Below are 14,948 nucleotides of genomic sequence, written 5' to 3' on the forward strand. Positions count from 1 at the left end.
GGTTAAATCTACATTGGAGGCACCACAGACTCTCTTCATCTAAAGAGACAGGTAGCCCATAGGAAAAATATACTTCATAGAATCATAGAATCATAGAATGGTTTGGGTTGGAAGGGACCTTAAAGATCATCTAGTTCCAACCCCCCTGCTACCGGCGGGGACACCCTCCACATTGCCCAAAGCCTCATCCAACCTGGCCTTGAACACTTCCAGGGATGGGGCATCCACAACCTCTCTGGGCAACCTCTTCCAGTGCCTCACCACTCTAACAGTAAAGAATTTCTTTCTAACATCTAATCTAAATCTACCCTCCTTCAGCTTAAACCCATATATAATATTCATCATATTTAAAATAGATTGTCATGATGATTTCTTCTGATTTCTTTTTTCTGAGTTTCCTCAAACTACTTCTGGTCATTGTTAAAGACATCATTGCTAAACAAAGCCTAGCTAAGAGAGTTGGAAACATGATTCGGGTAAGGCGAAATGTGATACTTGTCTGAAACACCAAGCGTCTGTTTTGTGTGTAGTCTTACCCTCTGTACACACCCTGATCATTTGTATGTGACAGTCACAACTCCTACTGCATGGTACAAATTCAGAGGTGAAATAAATGGTATTATAAAAGGAAGTCTGAAGAACACCATTTATTCTGATGATGATGCTTTTTTGTTGCAAACCCAGGCTGTTGTTTCCTCTGATTTACACCCACACTCGTTTGCAACATATGCTTTTAAGTAACGTGTAATACCATTCTCATCACTTCTGAATTTGAGATGAATTTTTCTTTTTAGTAGCTCCACTGTTAGCTCTTTACCCTCCTAGGACTTCATTAGATTGAACTGCTCCTGTAAGAAGAGTGAAGGGATAGCTCTGGTTCTGTTTGTATTATTTATTTTTAGTTCATGATCAGAATTACTTGCCAGTGATGACGAGTGTGCGGCATTATGAAGATTAAATATTATAGAAGGTACCAATGACCAGTGATTTGGCAGCCTGGAAAAGGTATATCCTTCCAGTCATGTGGAAGAGACCAAGAAAGTGAATGTGATTAGTGAGATACTGCCAGGATGCTCGGCCATTCGGAGCTCAGCCTGATAACGATTCAGGTGCTTACATCATTCCCAGTGATGAGATAAGAACTGCGGAGTTGGGATTACTAAACACAATTATGAGGTTGAGAGCAAGCTTTGCTTGGTTTTCATAGTTTACAGAAACCACTAGCAAGAAGCTGATAAAATTGATCTGACTTTGCAGGACAACTTTCTTATAGTAACCCTGACAGACAGTGTGAAGAGCAGCCAAAATTCAGCTATGCGTGTAAACTGGAGGTTGATCTCACCCATAAAAATGCAGACACGGGACAATAATGAGGAATGAATCTTAATTTTAAGGTGTGCGTAGGCCCTGTAGTCCCTGTGCACTTCTGTTTCATGCTTCAGAAGACTGACACTAGCTCAGATGGATGAGATCTTTTTTTCAGTATAACCAGCTTATTAAAATAAGTCAGACCTTAATGTACTTTCTCAGTTAATTCTTCATTGAGCTATTCTGTAAGTACGCTGTTCTTGGCCTTTTGTACTTCATTCATTCAATTAATCATTCTGTCAATTATGCCGTTAGCAAGATGAACATTAAAACAGCTTTTCAGCTATTACTACAGGTAAAAAGGAAAGTAGCTACTGTTTTCTTATTTTTCTTTATTATTTTGGTTTTGTTTTCTTTTATTTTCTTAAAATTTATGGTAAATACTAGACTCCTCCACCTTGGATCATCAGATATTGGGTCCACTCATTGCATTCAATAAGCCTTGATTTCTTCTGAAAGTGCAGTCAAGGCTACGACACAGTAACTAGCCTGGCACAAGGACACTGCTTTACAAGTGCTTGTGAAAGAAACTGAGGAAAACAAGGACATAATCATAAAACCTGTCAGCTAGACCTTGGTGTATTTTAGCATTTGCGAACTCTTAGGTCATCCCAGCTATGAGGTAAATCATGTAAAGCATTCGGAGCTCTGCCTGATAATGGTCCGTAAAGGGGTAGAACCTAAAGGTTCACACCTGAGGTTGTTTCAGAGTATGCACATGGCCACTTACTTAGTGATGGGCTTATTCGCTAATTAGTGATAATTGCATTGTTCTGGGTGACTGTGAAGATAATATTTTATTTTTTGTATTTTTTTTCCTTGATGTTGCAATAATAGCAACTAGTAACAATTCATAATCTGATTTGGATCCAAGAGATACTAGTAATCATCCTATGGTACAGAAAAAATGCTGAATGAAAAGAGACCTCCATAGACTGCCTCTCTCTGAATTCTTTTGTCTAAGTACACATTTGTACATGGAACTTGTCAGCCACCTTAGAGACTTGAGCCAAGATACAGCTCTTTCATCCGTTTTAGGATGAAAATAAAGCATATCTGAATTGTATCGTTTTACCACACAAGGACTTTTCCAGACTGGCAACTTTTTATCTTTCTCCTGGTGAAGTAGGAATCCTTCTCCAGTACGCTGCAGTGACTTCCCTTTCTAAAAGCTGTATGTGTAGTGTTGAGTTGGCTCCTAATTCAAAACCTGGTGATTTTGTACTTGTAAGTAGCAAAACTTCCCTTCTCCTTTCTGTCTGCTTTTTCCTGTTCAGGAGACTTGTTCGAAGAGGGGAGGGAAGAAAGCACAGTGGTTTGTTTGGTTTTACAGGCTGGACTATACTGATATATAACCAGCATGAAAAGCTGACATTCTTTTCCTCTAAAGATAACAGAGTTAAATGGAACAAGGTAGATGCTAGTTAATGCTAAGAAATGAAATAGTTGACTGTATCATAAACAGAACATGTTTAGGATCCTCTATCTTACCATGTCACAAAAATCCAAACGCTGAACTATGAATCACAGGTTTTAAAACAATATCTTTCTGTTCCACTGGAGAGTAACACTAATTAAAATTAATTTGGTATTTAACTATGTCTCGATGGTGAGATGATTTTCTCATTGTAATGAGGACTTAAATGTTAACTGAAATGATCACACACTGTCCATTTAGGAAAAATACTGTTGTGTTTTGATTCCATGCTGTCCCTTCTAATGGTGTTACCAGAGTTCATGGGACCCATTACTCTGATATACTGTACAGGTGAAGGGAACTCAATAGCTATTATGATTTTGATAGTCTCTCTTGGTCGTTCCTTTTAGTGGTGTGCAACAATTGCTATAAAGGCAGACAGGGAATATTGGAAGGATGTAGAGTATTTATAATATTTCTACAGTGCCTTTCAAACACTCTGTAATGATTTATTCTTTTATGTCCTGCTACTCTTGTGGTGTTTGCATTGTTTTCTGCTTATTATTGATAAGGAAAACCAAGTAACGAAAAGTTACATGAGGTGACTCATGTAACAGTTACAATTGAACAAGGAATAGGGACTTAAAGGTATAAAACTTATGGAAACCTGCTAAAAAAACTGTCTTATAAGGCAAGATCTTACTAATTTTTTTCAAAATTATGATGAATTTGAGAAGGTAGGGAAATTTTCCTTCCTCAGTATAGAGCATCATCCAGGGAAGAACCTCAAACATATGCCCAGTAATCTAAAGTACACCCAGAGATTTTTCAGAAAATTTACATTTCTTGATCTTGCAACCAGTTACTTGTATCAACATGTTTGTCCTCTGTTATTTGCAATGGTAGCCTTTTTTAAGGTTTCCTTATTCAAGGTTTCCATTCTGGAAATGGGTCGGCATGTTTCCCTACACAAATAAATTGCAAAGGGGATCAGCATGTTTTCTTGTCAGCATAGTCTCAAGAGACTTCCAGTCTTAGGACATCATGTTAGGACATGAGGTAGCCAAGTATAGAGTTTATCTTTGTCATACTATAGGATAACATTGAATAATTGATTAACTTTTGTTAGTTACACTGGCCTACAGTAAATACAGTAAACCAGTCTTAATCCATTTCACAGCCAGTAAGTCATGAGTAGACAGAAATGAAAAATGGACGTAGAATAAGATGAGACAATATTATAGTGTCCAGCAACTGGACTTTAAACCCTTTGCTATGAGGCGATGTTACTATCCTTAAACCTCCATTGCAGTAGAGCAACCCAAGAGTTACAGTTCTGTGGAAAGAATTCAAACAATGTCTTTGCTCATTCTGTGAATATAGTAGGTCAAATTCAACAAAAATAATATTATCACAGCGTCTGGGATTTCCTTAAACTCACTTATTCCCCGGCAGTTCCTGTGCCAGGGACACAGCAGATCTCAAGTTTATTCTGAGCTTCAAAGCCACCAAGTTGCCTCCAAGCACTGGAAGTCCTCATATGGGCTTTGAGAGCCTCCTACCTTGGAAAGAGGGTAAGCTTCCTGTTCTTCACAACTGATTTGTATTTAGCTGTAATTTCCTGTGTGCCTTATTTCCCACCTGTACAAAAATTTCTTCTCATCACACAGAAGGCAAGACAAACAAAGGATCAGAGGATGAGAGAGAGAAAGGAGAACAAAGTGGCAATGATAATAGGTTATTTCGGTAATGCCCGGCTGTATACATGGTTCATACACAGTGAAGTGGTCACTTCAGTAGATGGGACTTCCTGCTTACCAGAGAGTAATTTCTTTACAGATTTCTATAGGTGAGATAACAGGATGGGTTATAAGGTGAGAATAAAAGGAAGGTCATGCAGGGGTTGTGTGGATGTGGGCACTTGTGGAGTAAGGAAGTATTTGGGGGGGGGAAATAACAGAAAAGGGTGAGTGAGGCTGCTGTGTGTGAATAATGGGTGAGGGGTCACTTTGGGAAAGAGTGAACTGAGAAGGGCTTTGAAGATGAGAACAGAAGGATTGTGTTTGTGGAGGCGCATTCCAGGATGGGATGGTTCAAATGGAGATGAGAGAGTGTGACAGGTAGTGATGAGGCAGGAGCAGAGCTCAGCTGCACTATAAATGCTTCAGAGCTCTTTTTGTCCCCAAAAGACTGTTTAAGGATGGGCACTGCAGTGTTCAGGGTCTACTTTCTAACAGACCATCAGCTTTCCTCTTTGTAATCTAGCTTTCAATACAAAGACCCACTAAAACTGCAAAGTGATGCAAATGTTTACAAGGTCTCCTTTAATAGCCCTTCACCTCTTTTCAGCAATTCTAGAAAGTCAGCAGCCCCCTTGATGACATTTATAATCTACTTCTCTACCACTTGAGAGAAATGACAGTATTAACCTAGCCTTCCGTCCCCAAAGAGGTGACAGCTCCTTGTTTGGTTTTATGTCTCCTGAGGCTGACAGCCTGTAAACCAGTTTTCCATCACTGAAGCGAATGATGGCCTTTCACTGGGAGCCAGAGGCTACAGCCACTACTCCATCACTTCAGAGGGTGACCAATATAACCAGTTTTCAGTCCTTCAGGAGCATGACCTGCACCTCTTTGCTATCTTTTCTATGTCTGAAGAAATGAGCTATCTTGGAAATTTGCATCCCCATCTTTCAAGACAGGATAGTCCTTATTCTAATTTCCACCGTGTCTATCTTTTAACCAAATAATTTATGGCAAAACAATTCAAAGTATTGTCTTCACTGTGGCAATACACTGAATTATTGTTCTGCCCGCCCAGAGAAAAGAAGCATTGCAAGTCAAAGATTTAGCAATTTGGCATTGATTTCTGTCACTTGGCAGCAGAATGCTCTTCGTGTTGAGAGGCGGCTGCCCCCAGAGTGCCCAAAAGAAGGCAAGGCTGTCATCTCACGAGCTCTCTCCTCAGTCCCTCTCCTTCCACCATCTGTCTGTCAGCACACTTCATGAATCCCCAAATATTGTTTCTCACAGATTTTTAAAATGCTGAATTTTGAAGACTGTCAGTTCAGTCCCTACATGCACATGCACAAAACCCAAAGAGAAAGCAACTATGTGTGTGTGTGCATGCATGTGCGTGCATGTGTGCATGTATCTAAAGGGATTTCAGAGAAGGAAATTACATTCTTACAAATTTATTACTGCTGCCAAACTTACTGCTTCTTCTGTCAAAGACCAGTTGGGAAAAAACTCAACTAAAAAACATCTGTCGCAAAATGCAATGTCAAATGCTTTTGACCATGATGATCCAGGTTCTCTGGTGTCTCAGTTGCTGCTCTTCTGTTGAAGTTGTTTCGATGTGCTTGTTTATGTATAGAGTTAAAGATCAGACTTGTGGGCTTTTGCTCTGACAAATGACTTAATATTTTACGCAAAATGTTTTTAAATTTTCCAAAGATGTTTTGTCAACTCTGATTTGTTTTAATGTGATCAGGATGTATTGTGTTTGCTGTAAAAAAGATGCCATGAGGTTAGCAGTGCAGATGTGCAGTGGAAGAAAAGCAGTTATATCTGGAATGTTTTCCAATGCAAAGCAAGAGACCTCATCCAACTTCTCCCTCACAGTGAATGAGATATTACTTGAGTATGTACTTGAGTCTAGACTGAAAAACATGAAATGTTCATTGAGCCTTTAACACTAAGTACCAGTGTCTCGGTCATAGGTATCTACAGCTTCTAAGTAGCCACAGCCATGCACAGTCATCAGACTACGCCTTGTACAGTCATTTAGGAAGGAGGTAGTCCCGGGAGTGCCAAGTACAAACAAGTACAGACCTCAGCTCTAAGCTCTGTTACTGGGAGGAGAAAGGAAAGCTGTGGCAACTCAAGCACTATGCGCAGCCAGGGCTGGTGCATCCCAGTCGGAGTATGTTAGTCACGGATATTTGTCACCAGCTGGTTCCCAGAGACAGTTTTAGCAAACCTCTTGGACTCCCAGGATGGAGCCTCTAGGGTCATCCTCATTTTCCTTTGCTTTTTCATGCCCTAAATGGTTAAATTATTCTGCTCATTGAGCCAGCACACGCTGAAAGGACTCAGTTTGTTTGCAGCCCAAAACATTCGTACAGCTTTGTAGTAACAAACATTTTGAGACAAATCATCCACAAGAATTTCAAGGTCATTCCCAACTGAAGAAATTACGTTCGGAGCAGTCCTTGGGGCCTCTGTCCAGCCTCAGCACGGGGAGATGGGAGGTTGTGCCGGCAGGACAATGAAAGTCAATGGATTTCAGCTTGTGCATAGCTCCTCATTTGCCTTGATTTAAAGGTCCCAGTCTCAGTCCTTTATGGTGTATTTAGGCTTCCTTATAGGCCTCCAAGGGACCGCAAGCTTCTCTATTCCTTAAAAGTATACCTTGTTGCTGTAATTGAAGCCGTTTTGTTACTGTAATTTCTCCCTAATATTACAGTTCTAGGCAAGTGTTCTTTCCCTCTGGAGGCATCAATTATTATGGGTTTTGAATAGGGCTCCCTTCAGTACACATACTTTCACTCCCAATGCCAAAATCAGGTCACTGCAATTCTCTTCTCTAATAAAACACAGTCCCGTGTTTCTTCTTTCAAACCCAATGCGTAACGTGTACTGGTGACTAATTCCACTTCCTACCACCCTATTTAAAACTCCTGTCATATTTTAAGAGAAACAAAAGAATACTACAGGTTTCATGGTATTTTCTAAATTTTCTGAGTTTTTGTTAAGACATTGAGTGTCTGAAGTCCAGCGAGAAGTTTGTAGGATTTATGCAGGTACGGAACCCGTGTTGATGTGTACGTTGGTGAGGGAGCAGGGGAGCAAGCCACAGTAGTGTATTTTGTCAAAGATGTTCAGCAGAAATGAAAATGGCATGGGGTTCATCTGCTAACCCATGTGTGTGAACTGCAGGTTTTTCTCTAAGTTGTGGTATTTCGACACCTGGTCCCCACAACTTGATCGGACTCAGTAGTGAGTCCTCACTGCTGTGCACCCTGTGCCTGCTCATGGATTAATCTGCGTGACGTCTCTGGGGATGGGGAGGAACAAGCTCTGTATCACAGACTGAGAACTGAAGTGTGGGTTTGTTGTTCTTTTTTTTTTTTTTTTTTGCACAGCCATGAGAAGCAGAAGCTGTTAAGCTCCAAATGTCACCTGCAGACTCCCTTTAAATACATATATCAACTAAAGTTTCCCATTTGCAACCACGCTAATACTCTGTGTTATTGGATTCATTGTGCTTTATTACGATTATTCGTTTCACAGTGTTCAAATCAAGTGCAGCTTTGCATTTTTGTGAATGATTCCCCCGTGAAACCCTAAAGACACTTAACTCAGATGGGTGTATGTAGTAGTTATCACTGCGCCATCTGCCCTAAAACTTGCACTTTTCATGAGATGCCACTGCTGGGACATCTGGCACTAAAAATATGTTTTCTGCATCATCTCACAATTGAGGAGGATGCCACGGCTGTTCAGCTCCACAGGAGATTCCTTGAAGCATCCTTCTGTTATCTAACAGCTTCTGCAATGAAGCTAAGGCACTAAACTGGCCAGGGAAGGAATTATGCTATTAATGGAAAGCTGGTTTTGCTTTATGGCTTGGATTGCTGTTAGAAGGGAGTGGCATTTGTGTGATGGATTGATTGATGTGTAGCCAGTCTGTCTTATATCCTATAAATCAATAGTTGATGTGATAGGACTAAAATGACTATGTAATATACTGTAAGTCAGCTTCTATTATCCAAAAGCAAAAAAACCTGCAAAATCGATGCACAGCTATATTTCTCAAAGTTTGGCCTGTCTTACTGAACTGTTTCCATATAGCTTGAACCTGCAGTATATTGGGATTTCCTTCTTAATTCACAGAATATTTTCTCCCTTAAAGATGCACACAAAATATTGTGTCTCGAGACTGGATGGTATGAGTAGGTCATACAGTATGAGTATGTCCTACAGTATGAGTAGGTTAGTGACTTGGTGCTCCCTTGTGCTACACAATTTTTTCCACCCTTGGCAAAAGCCAGCGTGCAAACCTGTGTGTTTTCTTGTAGGAGGTGGAGCTGTGCCGTGTTAGCAGCCAGGAGAAGCTGGGGCTGACTGTCTGTTACAGAACTGATGACGAGGAGGACACAGGGATCTATGTCAGTGAGGTAAGGACATGGCAATGGGGAGGAGCGTGGGAGATGCTCGTGGTGGAGGGCTAAACGTGCCAGGGAATGTAACAGCGAGTGCTCTGAGACCAGAGTGCAAAAGTGTCGGCCATCAGCCAGCACATGTCACTTCCAATTCATTTAGATCACCAGTTTAAATTATGTTACCCAAGTAGTGTAGTTATTACTAGTGAGCTTCTTCAATCTGGCTGCTTTTAACTACAGCATAGTTAGGGAAGTACAAAGCGGTCTGAGCATGGTCTGAATTTTGAAAGAAGTCTGCCCTTATGATGGAAATCAGGTAAAGTTTTTAAGAAGAAAAGCACCTTCTCCACACCGTGCTTGCATTCTCCCCCTGCCACAGCCTTAGTAATCATAAAAGTGGATAATCATTATTTTATTATTTGAGGGTTTGTTACAGTTGTGGTATTCACAGACATACCACAGGTGGGTGGAGAGAGTAGCTTGGCAGAGGAATATGTCAGAAAGACTAATAATTTTTTTTTTGCCAAACAAAACTAAAATACTGTATACTGAGATGGGATGAACCCTCATTTTTTCATTGGCTTCACCAGGAAAACATGGCATCCAGCACATGTCACAAAGTGTTGTTTCACATGGTCAGTCCATGAGACTTGCAGGAACACTAGCTCCCTTTCAGTCTCCAGCCATTTCAAAGAGGGTTGTTACGGATAAAGCAGAACTCTTGTGAGAACAAGCTCATAGGTGATTGTCCTGCGTGAACTGTGTTCCAAGTTTGTCGCTTTTGTGACATGTTGAACCAAATTTGGACATTAGGAAAAGGTTCTTCACTAGAACAGGCTCCCCAGGGAAGTGGTCACAGCACAAAGCCAGAGTTCAAGGAGTGTATGGATGATACTGTTAGTCATAGGGTTTAGTGAGGGGCAGGGGCTTAAACTCGATGATTCTTATGGGTCCCTTCCAACTTGACATGTTCTGTAATTCTGTGATTCTCAATTCTGAGTGAAGATCATGGACAGGATCAGTGGAGAGAATTCTCCTATGTATCTGTGAACAGGGATGAAGGCAAGATTGCTCATTTGCAGGCCAGCAGCAATGTCAAAGAAGCTGAAAAGCACAGCCTTGGAAAAAGAATGAGGAATTAATATAAAACTACCTAAGAATAAGTCCTCTACCAGTTGTATAAGCGCTGCTGTTAAAGTCTGTTTGACCTTGTGAGGACAAAGAAAGTCCAGGAATCTCTTCATACACTCCAGGATTATATCTGAAATATGCTGGTTTTCTGACATGCTAGAAATTTCTCAGACCTTTTAAAGTTAATGTAATTATATTGTTTTTCATACTTTAGCACTTCAGAATCTTTTTTTTTTTTCTATGACAATGCACAAGAAGAAAATATTATCTAACAGCTGTAGAGGATGTAACCTGCAAACCCAATGCTCAACTCAAATGTTTGGTTTGAAAAAATAGCTTATGGCATGACAAGGCAAAATAAATGATTTAAGATAACCATCAAGTGAAAGGTGATAGATCGAATTGCCCTGCAATGAACAGTAGGTCATTGCTCAGGGATGAGCTATAGTGACTTTGATAAACTGTTAATGGAGCTCTAAACATCTATTTAGGTTAAACTAACTTAAAATTAACTGACTCAGACCAGGAACAATATGCAGTACCTGTGAGTGATCTATACAATATAGATCCTTTGGGGTTTTTTGCTGTTTCCTCATGAGCTGCAGAACTCCAGAGAAAATAACAGATTGATAACTGAGACAATCATTTAATAGTAAATGTTTCCACAAAAGAAAAATAAACTTGCTCTTTTCCCAAAGACCAGCCCATTTGTATACAAGTATCAACTTCTGCAGAAGCACCTCAGTCCATAGTAAACTTCCAGAGAAGAGGGACTCTGTCATTAATTCTTAGTGCTCTGACACTGAAGGTTCATGCCTGATGGTGGCAGAGGAAAGTATTAATCTGAAAATCATATGCTCCCAACCCTTTCTGTCTTTAGGTTTTTACCTGAAACAAGCTTATACAATTATTTAAAGAACTACTGAGTTTATATGACTGTAAAGGAAACTTCAGATTGCCTCTGTAAAGAGTAAAAATGGTACTTTTTCAAACTGTGCAATTGCGCAGCTGTTACCATTTCCAGTAAAAATCTTTCCATGTTCAGTTACTGGATATTGTCCTGTGCAGGTTGATCCAAACAGCATTGCTGCCAGAGATGGCCGGATCCGTGAAGGAGACCGCATTTTGCAAGTATGTGACAATAGACTCTTCCTTAAACTCTTTCTTCAGACAAACGCGCAGTGCCGTCTTCTCTGTGGACTGTTAATGAGGGAAGGTGGTTCTTTTTGTTGCTGTGATCGATGAGAAAATCCATGTCTGTCTGTTTTTTAACACAATAGCCGGGAGCTAGAGTGCGTGTACTGAAAAATGAGAATGACAAACTCGTTCTGGCTCATGCCCTTATGTCCCATGTCTTTTTTTGCCGTATTTATTAGCAAATCTCATTTCCCCTGTGTTCATCTCAGTGTCACATTCTAAACAGGGATCCTGCAGACATAAATATGGGTGTCAGAGACTTGCTGATCATGCAGCGATCTCATAAATTTGGGTAAAACTCACTCATGCTGGGCATAGATGGTAAGAGTTTTCATACAAAAGATGTGCTGTTAGTGAAGGATAATCTTGAATGTACTTGGGGGGGAGAGGATTCACTAGGCTTTTGTTAATATTTCCTTTCCTCCACCAACAAAATATCACTTTTCTGAGTTCTTTTCTAATCCCACCATCTTGGGTTATTTTTTTAACTTTTGTTCCCATTGATCTGCTCATGGAAGGAGCTGCCCCGAAGATAGGTTTGTGTGGTACAGCATAGCACCTGTGGGTGAGGGTGGCGAGCTGCTGGCTCTGGAGGAGGGCAGTGTACCTGTACAGAGAGGGAAGTAGCTAGAACGGCATTTTCAAATGGCAGGGAATAGTACGGTTTTTTTGCAATAGTGACAAAATCACAAAACAGCTACCAAAAATCAATAGATTGGAAACTCTTTGCTGCATTGTAGCATTTTAGTTCTGGCTCCCAGCCGATTTCCCTTGTATTTTGACCTTTTTTTACTGAAGCCCCAGAAGGAGCTCCTGGTGATGATGGGTTGCTTTTCTGTAACCAGTTCCGTAATTGCCTTCATTAATTTAGGCACGTGATCTTTCAGGTTGTCACAAGATCAGCCTGTTCATTCCCTTCGGTCTTTTCATTTCTACAGGAAATGTCTTTGCTGTAACCTGTACCTGTGTCTTTTACCACGGTATCAGCTTTGGGAGTCTAGCTAAGACAACAGGGTCTACAAGGTGGCTTACCAAAGTGGCCCATCTTTTGCAGACGAAATAATAAGTTACATTTTAATGTCAGGGCTCACTCAGGGGCTCCTGTTTTATTCTTTGTGTGGCTGGGAATCTGAAAATATTCACAGGACGGATGGTGCTCCCCTCCAGAAGACACAGACGCCACAGTGTGAGGGCAGTGAGCTCCTTGGTGGTACTTGGAGTGATGGGACAACATCATGGGGTGCAGCTAGGAGTGGAGAAGTCAGTGCACTACCTTCTGTGTCTTTCTATAAAATACCTCCTGAAGAAAGCAAACAGGATATAATTATATTTTTAACTTGCAAAAATTAGAAAAGAAAATGGTTTATTCGACTGAGTAGAAACAACTTTCATTTCTACTCTATGCATTTCAAAATAAGGAAATACAGGGTAGGTCCATTTTCTGCTCCTTTCCTTGCTTTCTAAAATTTCTGGATGAAGTGGAGAGCCAACAGCAGTTCAGGTAAATGTTCTCCAGTTCCTAATGAAATTCATTTCAATTGTGAGTAAAGACTCCGGGGGCAAGAGAAAAGCATAGGTAATTCTGCTGTCCTTTTGTAGGCTGGAGCATTACTTTAATGTCAGTGCTGATATATAGCTATGAGTTTGATCATTAAAGTTAACACCCAGAGAGTTATGTGGGGTTTACTTTCATATCTGAAAACACATTGACCCTCTATCTACTCTTATTGATGAGATAACTCAGAGAAATAGAAGGTGACAGTGCCATTACGGGGGGATTACACTGGGTCTGGGAAAGAGCCAGATGCTTGAGCGTGGGGGCATTTTCTGTGGGTGGTGGATGGCATTGGTTAAGGCTGGGAGGGACGTTCTGTTTGATGTATTTCTCACAAAATTACAGCAGATTTCCTCACATTTTTGATGCTGAAACTTTCCCCTTGTCTTTCTCACAAACCTCACACCTCTCCTGTCACCTTCTCAGTCTCCTTAAGCATCTGAGAACACCCTGAGTATTTTACATCAAATGTTACAGAGTCAAGGGAAAGGTTTTATAAGGACAGTCCTAGTGAGACTTGCTATTTTTAGTTGTGAACCTCCAGGCTGACAAGTGCTGTCCATGGGGATGAGATGCTGTGGGGCAGGCTGATGTGCAGCTCATCCCCCATGATGGTGCAGCCGGTGTGGGGTGGGCACCTCCAGGCTGTGCGAGGCTGATAGGAGTTGCCAGAGCAGCCACCGCAGCCGCGGGCTGTGTTGCACAAGCCGGAGATCTGCCCCCGGGCCTCTGTGGCTGCATCTCTGCTTTTCGGGTTAGGGCAGCTCTGCGTTATCAAATAGTCATCTGGTCTCCCACAGACCACAGCTGTCCCTTCATGTAAGCTTTGAAGGGTCTCAGACATTTTACTCATTGCTAGTTAGATAATCAGGGTGCACTGAAGTTTTCTTTAGTCTGAATTAAAACTGTCTGAGTCAAAGCTTTCAGGCCAAACATATGTGCAGAAATACAACTTTCTCTTTACTTTTTGACCGGGAGGTTCCTGCTACTTTGAAATCAAATCCTTATAAGATTTTATCTCTCTCAAATATTCAGATTCTTCTGTCTTCCTGTTTTGTTTTCACTCATTTTCAAATAGACCAAGGTTTTTTTGTTGCTATTGTCACAATGAGAATAATGCACTTCTTGTGCTGTGAATTGGACAAAACCAAATACGCATGGAAAATGAGATTTCTATTTGATTCCCTCAATAAAGGGTTTTGGACAATGGAAAATGTGTTTGTTTCCATGTACTCATGGATGTGGCTGTTTTAATGAGGTGACAGAATAGGAGAAAGGTAGCGAGAAAAGCACGTCCTCATTGGAGAACCACTTTTATTTTGATTATCCCCTTGTAAGGGAGATACATATGTTTTGTGTGGTTCTGGATACTAAGCTGTCCACACAAATATAAAATGATTAAATGGAGCAGCAATAAGCAGTGGCCTGTAAGTATTGCCTGGTGAGAGATAATACTGTAGCTCTCTAATTGGCTCTCTACCAGCATACAGCGTGACTGATTTCAGCTGTAGCATTACCAGTCTTGCTTCCACCAGCACTATTATCTCAGAGTGACACTTCCATTACTCTGAACGGAGAAAGATGAACGTCACCTGTCAGGGGCTGGTTAATTGTGTTGCTAGATGTATGTTACCAGGGCGCAGGTTGGACATTTATGAACATAACTGCTTCCTCTGATGTCCACCATCCTTCAACGATCGATACAGCTCTTACAGTAAGCGCATAATTGAGTGAAGGCACTTACCACTGAGGGGCTGAAGATGAGCCCGTTGCGCGAGTTTCATTGTCCATACATTCAACACAAATGAGCTGATATCTGCCCTTTATTGTGTGTTGCTTTGTGGAAATAGAAACTAATGTGCCACTTTCATTTGTTTTCTAGATAAATGGCCAAGATGTCCAGAATCGTGAAGAGGCAGTGGCATTGCTCTCCAGTGAAGAATGCAAGAAAATTGTGTTGCTGGTCGCAAGACCGGAGATGCAGGTTAGACTAAATAGATGCACTGAGCCATAACCTGGCTTATACTGTACATTCACTGTCACTGTAAGTAATGAACTCCTGAGAAATAGGAATGCCAAAGTTCCTTACAAAAGGATGAAACAGATAATTGCAG

At 40.9% G+C, this 14,948-nt stretch overlaps 1 protein-coding gene across 2 annotated transcripts in view; it reads left to right on the forward strand.

Moving 5' to 3' along the window:
- PDZRN4 (PDZ domain containing ring finger 4) overlaps positions 1 to 14,948 on the forward strand; it is a 259,655-nt gene that overhangs the window by 230,797 nt on the left and 13,910 nt on the right. For both annotated transcript variants that reach the window (XM_054811607.1, XM_054811678.1), the window contains 3 exons: positions 8,868 to 8,966; positions 11,151 to 11,213; positions 14,717 to 14,818. In XM_054811607.1, the coding sequence (XP_054667582.1) occupies positions 8,868 to 8,966; positions 11,151 to 11,213; positions 14,717 to 14,818 (264 nt within the window). The remainder of the gene's footprint in view (positions 1 to 8,867; positions 8,967 to 11,150; positions 11,214 to 14,716; positions 14,819 to 14,948) is intronic.

Source organism: Grus americana, chromosome 1, assembly GCF_028858705.1.
Source record: "Grus americana isolate bGruAme1 chromosome 1, bGruAme1.mat, whole genome shotgun sequence".
Classification (NCBI taxonomy): domain Eukaryota; kingdom Metazoa; phylum Chordata; class Aves; order Gruiformes; family Gruidae; genus Grus; species Grus americana.